The 16,317-nt window shown below is 38.1% G+C and overlaps 1 protein-coding gene across 1 annotated transcript in view; it reads right to left on the bottom strand.

The window, feature by feature from the left end:
- The window catches only part of mRpL24 (mitochondrial ribosomal protein L24), an 82,995-nt gene that overhangs the window by 6,753 nt on the left and 59,925 nt on the right, over positions 1-16,317 (bottom strand). Inside the window, exon 5 of the mRNA XM_090371764.1 lies at positions 11,203-11,339. Coding sequence (XP_090227890.1) covers positions 11,203-11,339 — 137 coding nt within the window. The remainder of the gene's footprint in view (positions 1-11,202; positions 11,340-16,317) is intronic.

The following is a 16,317-nucleotide window of genomic DNA, read 5'->3' as shown; positions in this document are numbered from 1 at the left end:
TTCTACCTGGGCCTATAGATCAATCACTTCTGTGCTAGTAGGTTTTTTTTTTTTTTTGGCAGTTGTTGGCGCATCGGCTTCTGTGGCCATAGTGCACCTCCCAAGGTTTTTGCAGTGCTTTGATCCAAGCCCGAGGCGGGATTCGAACCCGCGACCTTTGGGTTGCCAGGCAGGCACTTTACCCACCTGGCTAGCCCGGTCGGCGTGCTAATAGGTAGATGGTTCTTACTCATCTACTGGCAAAAGAATGAAAATGCTATTCCACCCTTCCTGATCATATGCTCACTAACAGAGCAGCCATCAGCAAACTGTCTCCCTTTGTTATACAAAGATGTCTCGAGCACAGAAACCAAAAGAATTAAGAGAAGTTGAAACACAAACTGACATCTGTTTCTCCAAGCACCTCAATAGCAGACTGGGCATGAATGTTCCTTCCCAAACCAACAAATAACGTGCCAAAATCTCCAAGTGATAGAAAAAGCACAATATAATACCAATCTCATGGACACAGATGATCAAGATGAAGCTATTCTCAAGCTTCCTTCAACTGATGACATAAACAGATAACACAAAGAAAATCATCAAAGCCTGAGTAATGTGGACAATACTTCAATGGAATTGTTGTGGTCTCCAAGCAATATCAACAACATTAAAGAACCTCTTCATGCCTACAAGAAATTAACCTAGCCCTACAAATTATTAAAATGAAGCACTATACAGACAAGATCAAAAAAAATATTACTTCTCACAACAATTTAGTCATTCTAGTAAATTCCCTCGAAGCAGTTGTACTTGTTGCAGTTTCTCTTCCATCACAAATTAGAAGACCTAGTGAATCATTTGCCTACTTGGAGATTTCAATGGCCATCACCTCCTATGGGATCTTTTCACTTAGGGGAAAGATGAGTGCAAAACATAACACTCTTAAACACAGGTACTCATACTCATGTGCAGTTACCAACAAGAATAAGTTCAGCAATAGACCTCACCAACCTTGTTTCCACATCTCAAATGAATCCAACTGTGACCACTACCCACTCATTTTCAGAATATTGATGCACCACAAAATACAAATTGTACAAAATATCAGTCCAATGCAATGTTAGATCAAGAATCCATAATATACTCAGATATCAAAAGCACAAATTGAATAATCTCCACAGCGGACATCTAATAAACAATACAAGCACTGGTGAAACGATGAATGAAATCTGGCCAAAAAAGACATGGAATCAATTCCAGAGGCACCCCACCACTGCCAATCTCATAATATACATTCTTTACATATTCTTTTGCTTCTAAATGGCAAAATTTACACTGATCCAAATCATTAATATGGTTTCCGCAAGAATATATATGCAATGTGTTTTTCAGAAATGAGCACTTGGTTATTATATGACCTTGCTATTGAGAAAGCTTTTGATGTGACTTACAGACAGAATAGAAACATGAGACCATTTACCAAGTCATACAAAATTTCTTAAGCAAAAGAATCTTTTAAACATATCCTGTCCCAAAAATATGTTCAAGAGAAAGGAATTCACCAAGGCGCAGGTTTTTCAGAAATGAGCACTTGGTTATTATATGGCCTTGCTATTGAGAAAGCTTTTGATGTGACTTACAGACAGAATAGAAACATGAGACCATTTACCAAGTCATACAAAATTTCTTAAGCAAAAGAATCTTTTAAACATATCCTGTCCCAAAAATATGTTCAAGAGAAAGGAATTCACCAAGGCGCAGTGCAACTCTGCATTCAAAATTAACCTCATCATACAAGATATTCTCAAAACTGTTGGAACATATTTATATGCAGATGACCTCACTATTTCATGCCACTCACAGAAAGACAAGTGCAAGGTGCTATAAATAAAACAGACATGGACCATCTATACTGGATCTCAGTACAAAAGACAGCAGCAATACACTTCTGTATAAAATATAGGATACACCTGAATTATGAATTGGTGGTAACCAATCAGTCCGACTTCTCAGCCTAATCATCCATGATTAGGCTGAGAAGTCGGACTGATTGGTTACCTAAATTTACCTAAAAAACTAAATTTCCTCAAGCATGTAAAATATCTGTTTAAAGAAATTAAATATTCTAAGGGCAATATTTTCCATGAGATGGGGCACATATACCAGGCCATGACAAATCTAGGCTAGACTATGCATTTCCCATCTATAACTCAGCTAGGAAGAAGTATATTAAAATGACAGGAGCCTTTCGAACATCAAAGCTTATATACTGAAATCCATGAACCTCCTCTCGGTCTTCGCAGAGTTCTTCTGTTGAATGGCACTACAAAAATTCAAAACCTACCCGATCATCCAAACATGCCAACACCCAACTAAAAAGAGTTCCTTGCAGTGAGATGATCACTTCTCCCAAGCACGTAAGAAAAATTCTCTATTTATTGTCTTAGTGATAAACAGCAACGTTAGATTCTGCTGGAATTTTGGGACATGAGTGAGCTGCAAAAAACCTGCCAAATGCATTTCTAATAAACCACTAGTCACTATATAATAACCACATACTTGTAATTAGACAAATGAGAAAAAACTGAATGGATTAAAATCTGGAAAACCCAAACAATGGAAATCAATTCTTTGCTCAAACAAACATGAAGTCAGGCTATGTATTGGGAATACATACCTGATGAAAGGCAATCCTCTCCATTGTCAAAGATACCATTCTCAGCTGACAGTAAAGTATATCATTGAACATAGAGTTTTTGAATAACATGACATTATAACACTGCAGATAAATTCAAACTGACATTTTTACTTTCCTTAAATTAGCAAACCTCACAAATCACATCTAATATAAACTTGAACGTGTTGATAAGTGGTTATTGTGGCAAAAGGATGTGGACATAAAAAATCTTATCCTGCTGTTATTAATTTTAGGTGCATTAGCAACAAGTTCCTTTTAATATCTCCAAATAGGCCTACAAGGCTGGGACAATTCATATTGAGCAATTAGACTTCACACACCAGCCGGTATTTAAATAAACAAATTTTAATACTGCATTCAATAATGTGTTAGTAATATATCTCTTGTGCATCGATCATTGGTAGTGAAATTAGTCTGGGAGAAAACGACTAAGGTTTCAGATGTGTATAAACAGAGGCAAATTAGCAAATTTAATAGATTATTAGAGGAGACAGTGATTACGCATGACCATGCGTAATACTAATTTTATTTGTAATCTCAGTAGAAAGTGGCTAAGGAACAGGAGGGGGGTTTTAAGCTTGGGTACCAAGTTTGCTCTGATGCCGAACAAACCTCCTATCGTGGAAATAGCTATGGGCATCGAGAGAGCCGTTTATAAGTTACCAGCGATCCAGGCTGATGAAGTACGCATTAGAACTGCGGTAATCCCGAGCCAGGCCAAGTCGGCCCCCTTCAACCTTAGTACTAGTCATAAAAGGGCTTTGAGGGAACTTAAAACAAGATGACGAAATAATAGTCTTGCCCACGGACAAGGGTAGAGCTACAGTTATTTTAGATAAGGAACAATATTTTAATAAAGCCTTGGAACTATTGCAAGATACCACTACATATAAAGTCACCCGTAGAAATCAGTTGGTTAGTTTGGAGCGACAAGTGAATAACCTTATACAGTGCTGGCACAAGTCAGGATGGATATCTAAGGAGGTATATTGGTCATTACATGCTGCTGGATGCTCCCCAAGATACATAAAGTGGGCATACCACTCAGGCCAATTGTATCATTCGTAAATAGTCCCACGTACGCTCTATCAAGGTTCCTAGCTAAGTTAATCGCACCCATAGTAGGACTTTCCAACTTCACCATCAAGAATAGTAAAGAGTTTGTGGATTTTATAAAAGGACAGACTGTATGAGAAGATGAAATTATGATTTCTTTCTATGTTACATCACTGTTCACTTGTATCCCTATCAAATTTGGAATCCAATGCGTTAGAATGGCATTAGAAAAGGATGTATTGTTAAGTACTAGGTCTCCTCTAAGTGTTAAAGATATTTGTGAAGGTGTGGAGTTTTGTTTATCCAGTACCACCATGGTTTTCCAAGATGTCATGTATAGGCAGGTCCATGGCACAGCCATGGGTTCCCCCATTAGTGCCATAGTGGCTAACTTAGCTATGGAAGAATTGGAAGTCAGAATTTTTCAGGGTTTGGAATTTCCCATGCACAAATGGAAAAGATTTGTTGATGACACATTCATCATTATGCAAAAGGGGAGGGAGGATCAGGTACTTGATGTACTTAATAGCTTCTCCCCTTTTATCAAATTTACTTCAGAGGTGGAAGCAGGAGGCACCCTACCATTCCTTGACGTGTTGGTAATTAGGGATGGTTGTAGGCTCAAGATCAAGGTGTTTAGAAAGCCCATGTGCCGGGGTCAATATACCCATTATACCTCGGCACAAGCCAGCCAACACAAGGGTAGTGTTGTCAAGGCTTTAATAGATAGGGTGTGGTCCCACTGTAGCATCTCCGAGGATAAAGATAATGAAATTATTCGTGGCACGGCAGACCTCAAGAAATGCGGCTACCCCCAGAGGGTGTTGGACAGATTTATTAGAGGAGCAGAGTCCACCCGTAATGAGCCGTTCGCCCCTGTGAGCGCTGCATACATTCCCTACTATCCGGGCCTTTCAGACCACATTGCAAAAATAATTCGAGGGTGTCAGATACGGTGTGTGCAACTCCTGGGACAGAGGTTGTACACAGTAATATCCCGTGTCAAAGACAAAAGAAGCCAACAGTGGGGTGGTATACGAAATTAAATGCCTGGATTGTGGGGTGTGTTATGGGGGTGAGACGGGGCGACAACTGAAAGACCATCTGGGGGAGCATATGAATGTAATAAAGTCGGCAAATTACGGAAAGTCTGCCATGGCAGAACACTTTTGGGAGAAGCAACATCAAATTTCCCCAGAGGATGCTGTCATCACGGATCATGCACAGGGGTTCTGGGACCGTAAATGGCTTGAGAGTACGTATTGGGGCAGCTAGCAACACCATTAATAGAGACAGGGGTGTACGCTTACATCCCCTCTTTGAAACCGTTGTTCTTGGACGAGATGAACGGTTTCAGCTAGCGTGCTCCCGAGCCATTTCCGGTTCCGGTGTGCAAATGGGAAATTCCAACCATATTCCTGAGGAACCATGTGACGAGTGCTGTGGATCTGCTATTTAAGGATGTGCCGCACAGCAGAAGTATGCTGTTGAGAAAGGAGACTGCTGTCTCCAAAAGCTACAGTTGTTACGGTATTTCACTGTTTTTATTGCTTTTATCATCATATTTTATTTTACATTTCTTATTTTATTGTAAATTAAACTATCAGTTTTAGATTATTATATATTTTTATTCTATTTTATTGTAAATAAAGTGTTTTAGTTGCAGTATTTGTTTATTTAAATACCGGCTGGTGTGAAGTCTAATTGCTCAATATAAGTTCCTTTTAAGTTTGCTGACTGTGATCAGAATTCTCTCTGAGTTGTTTATGAACAGGCTTTGAAATGATTCTTGCATAAAAAAACTCAACCTAAATTTTTCAATTTTGTTATAGAAGGAAAAATTAAATGACGACAAATAACTTTACTATGAACAGGACAATTTGAGCTAGTCATACATAATAGTATTATAACCTACTAAAAGGTGACATTTAAAACATAGCATGCATAACCACTTAGTGACCATATATTCTAACAAATATATATATATATATAATTTTTTGGAGAATACCCATACCAGAAATTACTTTTTTTCTTTTTTTTTTGATAATAAAAAAAAACAAAAAACTGATAACTAGCAACACATTTTATTTATTTAAGATGGACATACACTTGTTAAAAAAATTATGATAGGTCGATCTCAGTGGCCTTGTTTATTTTAAAAGATTCTAAAGTAACCAACTACATATATATTCTTAGAGTGATTAGGGATACTCAGGATACCACATCCCTTTATATTATTATTGTAACTGGAGTGACGTAACTCTATCCAAGAAACTCAATACAGAATGCCCAGTAATATAATTCAAATTGGGTTTTAGAAGTAGGAACAATGGTCCTTGAGGATGTCACAGACATTCTCTCAGATATGCAAGACAAGCTATACTGGCTACCTGGGAGTCTAAAACGCTGATGGAACTGATATTTGGGTGACATTCAAGTCAAGTAGACCCAATTTCGGTGAAGTCCGGATGGTCTGTGACAGCCAAATCCTCTGCTTGCACCTTCACAATGGTGCGACTGTTAGTAATCCTGGGTATAACCTCCATGCACAAGCACACTGTGGGCGACTACCCAGGTATGAACCAACATCAGCAGCGGTCAAGGTGTGGCACCCACACCACATGGAGGAATGCCGCCCCTCTTGTGTTACCAGGCAATACTAGGTGGTAGATGACTCTCATCAACTGGTGCAATACCACCACTTTGCTTATTGGAAGCTTGAAGTGGTGGAACCCATGTTTAGTCTCCAGAGCTAAGTTCTGGTCAACTTTTCCCCATCTCTACCATCATGCAGTATGACTGATGACTTTTGAGGTTATGATGAACATCATGGCGAGATCCAGTCTTCCTTACATTTTAATGGTACAGCTCTAAAACGGTGTTCGCAGACTGGCCGCAAGTTAGTACTCCAGACCGCACCTATTGGTAACTCTTTAGGAGGCTAGTGTATAATCTTGCTACCTCTACTCTGCCAGATAGTGACTGGAGGGATTCCAAGTAGTGTGTATGCGGGGGGGGGGGGGATTGTCGAGACCACATTATGTCAAGGATCTGGGTATATTCTTACCATGTGTATGCTATATCCAAAAATTTCATTACTCCATACACCATGTCCCCCCCACCCACTTTTTCTTACTATTGAATATACAATGAATTGTCAAATTAATAGAGTAAGCTTATCAGCGAAAAGATCTAAACCTCCCAAATACTTCCTAATTCATTTCACAAATATACGTGGTCTCAATTCTAATCTCAACGATGTCCATTTCCACTTGCAGTCTGCCAAACCTCATGTACTTTTTCTGACAGAATCTCAGTTGCCAAAATATTTGCTGTATGATTCCTTTTTGCCTCAAAGGTGGTAATTGTGCATATGTCCGTTCTGATATTCCCTGTTATAGAATTGGTAATTTGGAATCTCCTCTCTTCGATCTTCTCTGACTTAAAATCTCTCTACCATTCTCCCAACTCTACTAATCACTTGGAGCTGTTTGACTTTCTCCAGTCCAACTTTCCTAACAGTGAGGTGATTTTCCTTGGTTATTTTAATGTTTACAACTACAGCTGGATTCCATTTTCTAGTCACATTGATCCAGCTGGTCGAGATGCTGAGGCTTTTGCAATTTCTAATGATCTTGCACAGATTGTTCATTTACATACAAGAATACTGGACATTCCTAACCATACAGCCAACATGCTTGATCTTTTTCTGACTAACAATCCTTCCAAGTACACTGTCGAAGTGAGTGGTCTTTTAGGTAACTCAGATCACAACTTGGTGATTGTCTCTTCTTCAATGAAGCCTTTATCTCATGGCTATTCCCAACCTTGTACTGCTTGGCATTAGAAGAATGCAAAATGGAATAACCTGCACGATTTCTTTTCTTCTTTTTCTTGGTCAGACTACTGTTTCAAAACTTCTGATGTCAACGAAATTATTCTTGTAGGAATGGAATCCTTTATTCTACACTGCATTTTAAAATCTCGTCCTTTATCTAAACCTTGGTTTTCCAATAAATGTGCTAAGGCTGTTCAAGAGTCTTGCTTATTGTAATTGGCTTGTTTCCAATTCTCCACTTTCATTTTCTGCCTACACCAAAGCTCAAAACAATTGTAAAGCAGTCATTAATCAGTCCAAACTAGATTTTGAACAGGCTAAGAGTAGAAAATTTGCTTCTTGCCCTAATGGTAGCCGAGCATTCTGGTCTCTTGCCAAACTATTGGTCGCAACTTTTGCCCATCTCTGCGCCTCTGTCAAAACCAGATGGTTCTGTTGTCACTTCAGCCAAGGATAAAGCTGATCTTCTAGCATCCCATTTTTCTTTCAACACATGTATTAATGATCTTCGTAAAACACCTCCCACCATTCCCAACATGCTGCCTTCAATGCCTCCTGTGGTCTTCAATCAAAAGGATGTCAGAAGGATTTTCACAAATCTTGATGCTAAGAAAGCTCCAGGTTCCGATGGTATTTCTCCACTTGTTCTCAAAACCAGTGCTCCTGAACATACTCCTGTTCTTTGCCGCCTTTTTTCACTTTCTTATTCCAAAGGTGTTTTTCCTTCTGCTTGGAAATTTGCTCATATCCAGCCAGTTCCTAAAAAGGGTGACAAATCCCTCCCATCCAATTATCGTCCCATCGCAATTACTTCTACTCTTTCTAAAGTAATGGAGAAATCAATCACCTGCCAACTCTTAAACTACCTAGAAATCTTCCGTTTGATCAACAAACACCAGTACGGGTTCCGTCAGTGTCGATCCACTGGTGATATTCTGGCTTATGTTACCCATTTATGGACAAATTCAATGGAAAAGTTTGGTGAAACACAAGCAGTTGCTCTTGACATCTCAAAGGCTTTCGATCATGTTTGGAATAGAGGTCTTCTAAACAAGCTTCCATATTATGGTTTTCCAACTGTTTTTTGTAATTGGTTATCCAGTTTTCTCTCTGATCGCTCACTGAGGGTGATGCTAGATGGCTGTCTTCTAACTTCTCCACTAATGCTGTTGTCCCACAAGGTTCAGTTCTTTTCCTCTTGTATATTAATGACCTTCTTCCACTGAATGGAAATCATATACATAGTTTTGCTGATGATAGCACATTGCATTCCACTTTCTATTTTGAAAAACCTTGCCCTGCTCGATCAGGCGCCTCTGTAGCCAGGTGGGCAGGAGCGGCAGTGCATAGCACACGCTTCTTGATTAGACCGGGGTTCGAGCCCATGACCACCAAATACGGAGGATGCGGAAAGGTCAGAGAATGACCACTGCATATCCCAGGAGCAATATGGCCTTAGTTGCTAATGCTCCTAAAAAAAAAAAAAAAAAAAAAAAAAACAACAACAACAGCTCGATCAACTTCAACTTCTCGAATATCCGCTACCAATTCCTTAAATGCCAATCTCTAGATAATTCTCCAGTGGGGCAAAGACAATTTAGTCAATTTCAATCCTATTAAAACCCAGTCTTGTCTTATATCTTGCAAAAAGGATTCTTTTGCTCCTATGCTTACCTTTGGCGACACTCCGATTTCTAAGCAAAATGATATATCTCTTTTGGGGATTACTCTGCCTTCTAATCTCTCTTGGCACAAGCACATAACAAATATTGCTTCCTCTGCATTACTTTTCTTCCAAACAGCTGTTCATTCTGTACAAATCACAAATCTGTGCTACCATGGAATATTGTTCCCACATCTGGGGCGGTGTCCCCAAAACCTCTCTGAGGCTTCTAGATTCCATTCAGAAGAGGGCAGTTAGGTTAATTAATGACTCCTCTCTAACAGAGTGTCTCCACTCTCTGTCCACAGACATACTGTTTCTGCTGCATGCCTTTTCTACAGATACTTCCACGGGCACTGTTCTTCTGAATTGGCTTTATAATTCCCACTCTCTCTTTCAAAACAGTCCGAACACATGCTGCCACCAGCCAACATCCATTTACTGTCCAACTTCAAACTCACAGAACCAACTTTTTATCTTCCTTGTTTATTCATGCAACTGCCATTTTCTGGAACAAGAACAACCTTCCTTCATACGTATTTCCTAAAAATGAAGTCTATAGAAGTTCAAGTCTAATGTCAACAAATGTCTTCTTTCGGCTTCTCAACCTCCAACCCAAGCACAATACTAAGTACTATAGGTTCTAATACCTCTCGTGTTTGGGGGTTTCATAAAAAAAAAAAAAAATGTAATGTATTGGAGGAATAAATCACTAATAATTACTATAGAAAACCATTTTCTAAGGAAAAAGCAGTTTGGGTCTCACAAACTACACATTGGAAGAGTGCTTTTTATTTGATTTGTGAGTATAACATCAAAGCAACTCATTGGGAAGTGCCTGCACAATACTGTTATATAGCCCTTGAAACTTGAGGCTTTTGTCTTAAAAACTTCCACATCTACTTGCCTGCTGATGTATGAGCAATGGCATGCACTTTAAGTAAATAGCAGAAAACTCTTCATTTCATCTGCAACTGCAATAATTTGGTGAAGTATCTTCACAATATGAGAGCTGAACATCATATAAGTTCGCTAAATAGTATGTATTGCATCACCTGCTTGGCCTTCCATGAAAAAGATTTGTAATGTGGGAGGAATCAAACTGAGCCGATGACCCACTCGTCACCCTTCTTAAATCATATTTCTGCTATATCTAAAGCTACCTTTTTTTTTTTACTTAAAAATTCTGAAATTCAAAATTTATTCAAGCCAATAAATCATACTCTCAACAAAATTACAAGCCCCAAGTTGACCCATTTTGGAGCCATCTTCTTTTATGCATCTGTTCACATGAACAGAATTTTCCATGTTTCCTGAGAGGACACAATATAAAAGTACCCTGCACAGTTTCACCAACCAATTTCTTCTCTATCCTCCAGGTCAACAAAGCAGTCATCTATTATTTAATTTGCTTAATTTTACAGTTACAGGCTGTTAACTTTTTTTTCCCCATTTTGTTAGAGTAGATAATTTTTTTTTTTTTTTTTTTTTTTTTTGTTTAAATTCAGTGAATGTGGCTCTGGTGGGATGGGGGACAACCTGTTGAGTTCAAGTTTTCATTGTATTATTTTAATTCTTGACTAATGTTTATGCATAGTTTGTACGGTGTCAGTTTTCTACAGTAACTGCTAATAATTTAACTCTCCATATGAAATGTTTGGTTTCCCAGCACTACTATATTCACTGAGTTTCATCATTCCTAACAAAGCAATTTTCAATTTCAAAAATAAAACTTTGTTTACCCACTTTAAATTGTATTCTAGGGATTGTGTCATGTTCCTTCCAGTTGGGATATCATTCTGATTACAGTATCAAAATAAAGGCAGGTTATTATAAAACTAAACAAGCAATAGTAGTGTAGTTTGTGTTCCTAATGCTTAATTAGTTAATATACTAACTACTACCCATGATCTTTTGGCAGGTTAATGTCATAATTACTCTAAATTGAGAATGTTTATTACTCACCAATATATATACTCTTTTCTTTGAAGTCTATGGTTTCTTCTGCTTTTTTAGGAAGAGGAATTATACGTCCTGTTCTTAATGACACACGCACCATTTCACCACTTTCAGTATATCTCCATTCTACTTTGGCAGGTTGGCTGCATATAGACAAATAAAACATTCATAATTCACAAATGATGTTTGATAAAAACAAAGTTAAACCAATTTTATGAAGAGAGCCCACAATTATCTGCCTGGAAGTAACTCAGGGGCTACAAATTTCTTACCCCATCCTTTTCAACATATGGTACAGCTGTAAATAACATTTAGAACATTTTCAGCAATTTAAATGGGAATAAAAATAATTTTTTTATGTTACTGGTGGTAAAATTGTATTAAGACCTGCTGAGTTTGTGGTATTTAAGTTTATAAATATTTCTCCTGAACAAGAATAAGGGACTAGATCGACCCATCTAAATAAATGGCTAACAAAATTAACCTTGGATCTAAGACAAGCTAAATTTTCAATGGTTATTTCTCCACTACTATTTTATTTTTCCAAATATTTTCCATGTGATTACCAACTTTTAGAAACTTGAATCTGTAAGACTTTTAATACAGATCTATCTGTATACATACAAATTGTCTTGAACTTCTACAGAGGTGTGTTGATATCTGTTAATTATCTTTACAAGTAATAGTAATAGATTTTAAAATTGAAATTTGGGGGAGGAGCAATTTTTCAACAAGATCTGAGATAATGTGGACTTACACAAAGCTGAAAATGAATAATAATAATAGATACACTATCCTCGAAAAAAAAAGTATCCAGATACCTGTTTTCATAGTCCACTGGACCTGCCCAGATAAACCGAGATTTTTTAAAAATGAAATCAACTGTTCTTGCCACGCATGTAGAGCCAGGCTGATTAATTTTGTAAGGAGTATTATCATATGTCACACTGATGGCAGCCCATACCACCAAAGGCTGACTATCAGTGATGTTATGAAATAATGAGTGTGACAGAACCTCCATCCAGCAATGCAGAAGGCCATGAAAGCTCACTCCATGTGACCAGAGGTTACTTGACAATTCATCAGACCTGCAAAACACTAACCTGGAATTTAAAGCATCTACAGGGACTGAGGTCTATACACTGCCTATGGAACTCCAGAGCATTGGTTTTCATGGGAGAGAGGCAGTGTATAAGCCATCTCACCTTGTACGGTGCAACGAATCTCACTCATCCTGTTCCAATCAGATGTACAGATGTGGAGGATGCCCAGACAACTTTTCCAGAGTGCATTGTGCCAACACACAGAAAAGGTGGGACTGCCTCTCAGAGTATGGCCTCGGATCTTTGGTATAGACCCATGTTTATTTCAGCAGGTTAATGCCATACTGCTATCACTGAAAGTAGTGAAGAAATCTATGATTATATTATAAAAAAATTAAATTTCTTTTAATAAAAAATTTAGGGAGTGTTATTGCAAATTTGATTGCAGCTGGATCATCTGTGTAGACTGTATTCCCATTTGACTCTGTTGAAAAAAAATGGCCAAAATATCATAAAAAAACAATTTAAAAGCACAAAAGTACAGACCACTTGTCTTGCAGATGACTAGACTGCTTTTTAGCTGACACTTAAATGACTTGCATTGCATCACAAAAATGATTGGACATGATATAGCCCAATATCATTTGAGGACATTAAAAAGAATTTTACTCAAAATCTATCCAATAACGAGTGAGTGCATTAAAATAAAATCATATTTGCCTCACAGACGAGTAGTCCACAGTCAAGTAAATTTAACCCCCCCCCATACACATACACTAGAACTACTTAAAAATTGGTGACATTTCTAGATTCCACATTTTTCAGATTTAATCATTAAAGATTTGAGAGTTGTTACTTCCTGTACAGGGTAGGATATTAAACCTTACTGGCATGTGTATGGAACACTACACAGGTTTATATAATACTGTGCAGGAGGTTCCATATACATGCAACATGCTAGTATGGTTTTGCTGACCTTCAATACAATAGAAGGTCGGTTATCCAGAATAATTTGAAAGGCTGATCCTTCTTTTTTTTATTAACGGTAGTACAGTAAGCTCTGGTTATAGTGATCAAGTTTGCAAATTGAATTTTGATTATAATAAGTGAAAGACCAAGTTTACTACCTGTTTATAACAGATTGTACAAACAAAAAGGCCAATAAACCGAAAACTGCAAATTGTTTTGACCTCTAGAATTCTATGTGACCTTCAGAAATGTGCTTTAAAAAAATATCAGAGACTACTGGGTTGTCTCGGAAACCAGTAGTGAATTTCAGATTTGTTTAGCTCCAGATTCGATAAGAATATCAGCCCGAAACTGTGCAATTTATTATTTTTCTAATTTTTTTTAGGGTATCATAAAAAAAAAGTGAACGAAAAGAAAACGTGGTTTTAACATTAAAAAAAAAAAAAAAAAATGAAACAAAAAATGGAAATTATTAATAGAATTAGAAAAGGTGAAAATTTAGGAAATCTCTCCAAAGAGTTTAATATGGGGACTTCAACAATTTATGACATCAAGAAAAATTCCAATGCTATAACAGAATTTCTGTCGATTATGGATAGTAAAGGAGAATCTAGAAGGAAAAAATGTCAAAACCTGAAATTGCCGCCTTAGAAAGTGCACTCAATTTATTTTTTTGTTTTCTTCAGAGCGAAGCGAAGTTTAGGTGAACCAGTGTCTGGCCCAATGTTGTGTGAAAAATCATTGGATTTTAAGGCAAGCACAGGTTGGCTAAAAAACTTTTTTTTTTTTTTTTTAGGAGCATTAGCAACTAAGGCCATATTGCTCCGGGATATGCGGTGGTCATTCCCTGACCTTTCGACATCCTCCGTATTTGGTGGTGACGGGCTCGAACCCCGGTCTAGTCAAGAAGCGTGTGTTATGCACTGCTGCTCCTTCCCACCTGGCTACAGAGGCGCCATAAAAAAACTTTAAAGTGAGACATGGTATACGTGAACTAAATATTCAAGATGAGAAACTTTCTGCATATGAATTGGCAGCGGTGTCCTTTGAAAATGCACTACTGATATTAAGAATAGCAGACCGGCAGAATTACTTAAGTACAGTTCACTGTTGAAAAAAAGACGTAAATTAGGGTTGAATTTGAAAGTGTCTGCAATTCTGCCCAGACACAATACAAGGGAGTATATGATGAGAGCCTTGTCGATCAATTTGGCCCTGGAGAGATTGTGCAAGGTTCAAGGGGTAGAATATTTCTCAGCCCAGTCTGTGCTTGTTAACAGGAGATACAGGGATGTGATACACTTAAATAGAAAAGGTAAAAGAATATTTGCTGATGCTATCGAGACAGTATTAGGTGGGTTGGAAAACTGCTAGTTGGGGGGGATAGACGGAATAATATATTAACAGTAGCCGCTAGGTGAAAGTGATTCTTGGACTGCTTCTATTGGAATGAGCAACAGCCTGGAAAACAAGATGCAGGGAATTTCAGAGACTGCTGGGAGTCATTGCAGTACAAGCAAACACATGAGCTGTGTTAGGGTAGCTAAGAATAGGAACAGGTCATGTATACTTGTGTGTACGCCAATGCTAGGAGTTTGGTAAATAAATTTGATGAATTTGAGGTGTTGGTCAAAACATCAAAGGCAGATATTGTTGGGATATCAGAGACGTGGTATCACACAGATATAAGGAATGCAGAAATGGAATTTGGAGAGTACAATGTGTATAGGAAGGATAGACAGGATAGGAAGGAAGGAGGGGTTATGCTATTAGTTAAGAAACACAAAATCCAAGAAAGTACAGCCAGGACACGGCTGGACAGTGCAGTGACAAGTCAGTCTGGTGTGACATAAGCACAGGGAAATCAAAATTGAGAGAGGAGTGTGTTATAGGCCTAATGACTCCGATGAGTATAATAAACAACTGTACGGGGAAATGGAGTAGGCCCGTAAATCAGAGAGTCTTATTATAATGGGGATTTTAATTTCCCAGATATTGAATGGAATTTGTGGATTGGTCATTCACATACTAGCAAGGCTTTTGTGGATTTATTGGATGATTGTTTTCTACAGCAGCAAGTTCAGGAGGCAACTAGAGGGAGTAATACCTGATTTGGTTATCAGTAGTGATTCTTCATGCATTAAGAATCCGCAGATAAAGAAACTACTAGGTGACAGTGATCACAGTGTGCTGAAGTGGGATTTACTCAAAGAGGTAACTACCATCAGGGGAAAAGGGAAGGGTTTTTGTTTTCATAAAAGTGACAACGGAGGTCTGAGACAATATTTAAATTTTATACGATGAGCCCAACTGATGATTACCAACAGCAAATTCAAAATGGGAAGCATTCAAAGAATTAATCCTGGGAGCTACTAGGCTTTTCATACCAACTAAGAAATATTGTTCGAGGTTTAGGCCTAAATGGATGTCAAATGAACTAATGAGTTCATCTGTGGCAGAGAAGAAAAATGCATGGGATACATATAAATTAATGGGTGACATGGAAGCCTATGATAGATATAAACTGGTCTGTAACCAAGTCAAAAAGGAGGTTAGGCAGATTACGAGAAATCTTTGACAAAGGATGCACAGAAAAACAGCAAAGAGTTCTTTACTTATATAAACTCTAGAAGGAAGGGGATGAATCAGATTGGTTCACTGGATATCGAGGGTTCAACTGTTGATGATCCTGCACAGGTAGCTAACAAACTAATGAGTATTTTGCATCTACATTCACACATGAGGAGTTATTCGGGGAGGGGAATGCCAGAGGTGAATTAAACTCAGGCAGTGAGCTAGATGATTTTGTAATAACTGAGGACAAAGTGGAGGAGAAATTGTTGAAGATAAACACAAGAAAGGCACCTGGGGTGGATGGGATTTATCTAGTTATATTAAAGGAGGCAGCAAAGGAAGTAAGCAACTTAGCCATAATTATGAGAGCTTCCTTGGACTTACAGAGGTACCCATGGACTGGAGATGTGCAAATGTGACCCCAATTCACAAAGGAGGATCAAAGGGCAACACAAGTAATTACAGACCTGTTAGTTTAACTCCTGTTCCAGGGAAATTAATGGAGGCACTGGTTAAAGAAGCACTGCAGGCTCCT

The sequence above is a fragment of the Mastigoproctus giganteus genome, chromosome 4 (assembly GCF_048544385.1).
Source record: "Mastigoproctus giganteus isolate SK-2022 chromosome 4, ASM4854438v1, whole genome shotgun sequence".
In the NCBI taxonomy this organism is placed as follows: Eukaryota; Metazoa; Arthropoda; class Arachnida; order Uropygi; family Thelyphonidae; genus Mastigoproctus; species Mastigoproctus giganteus.
The sequence above is the reverse complement of the archived record's forward strand: the minus strand, read 5'-3'. Positions and strand labels throughout refer to the sequence as shown.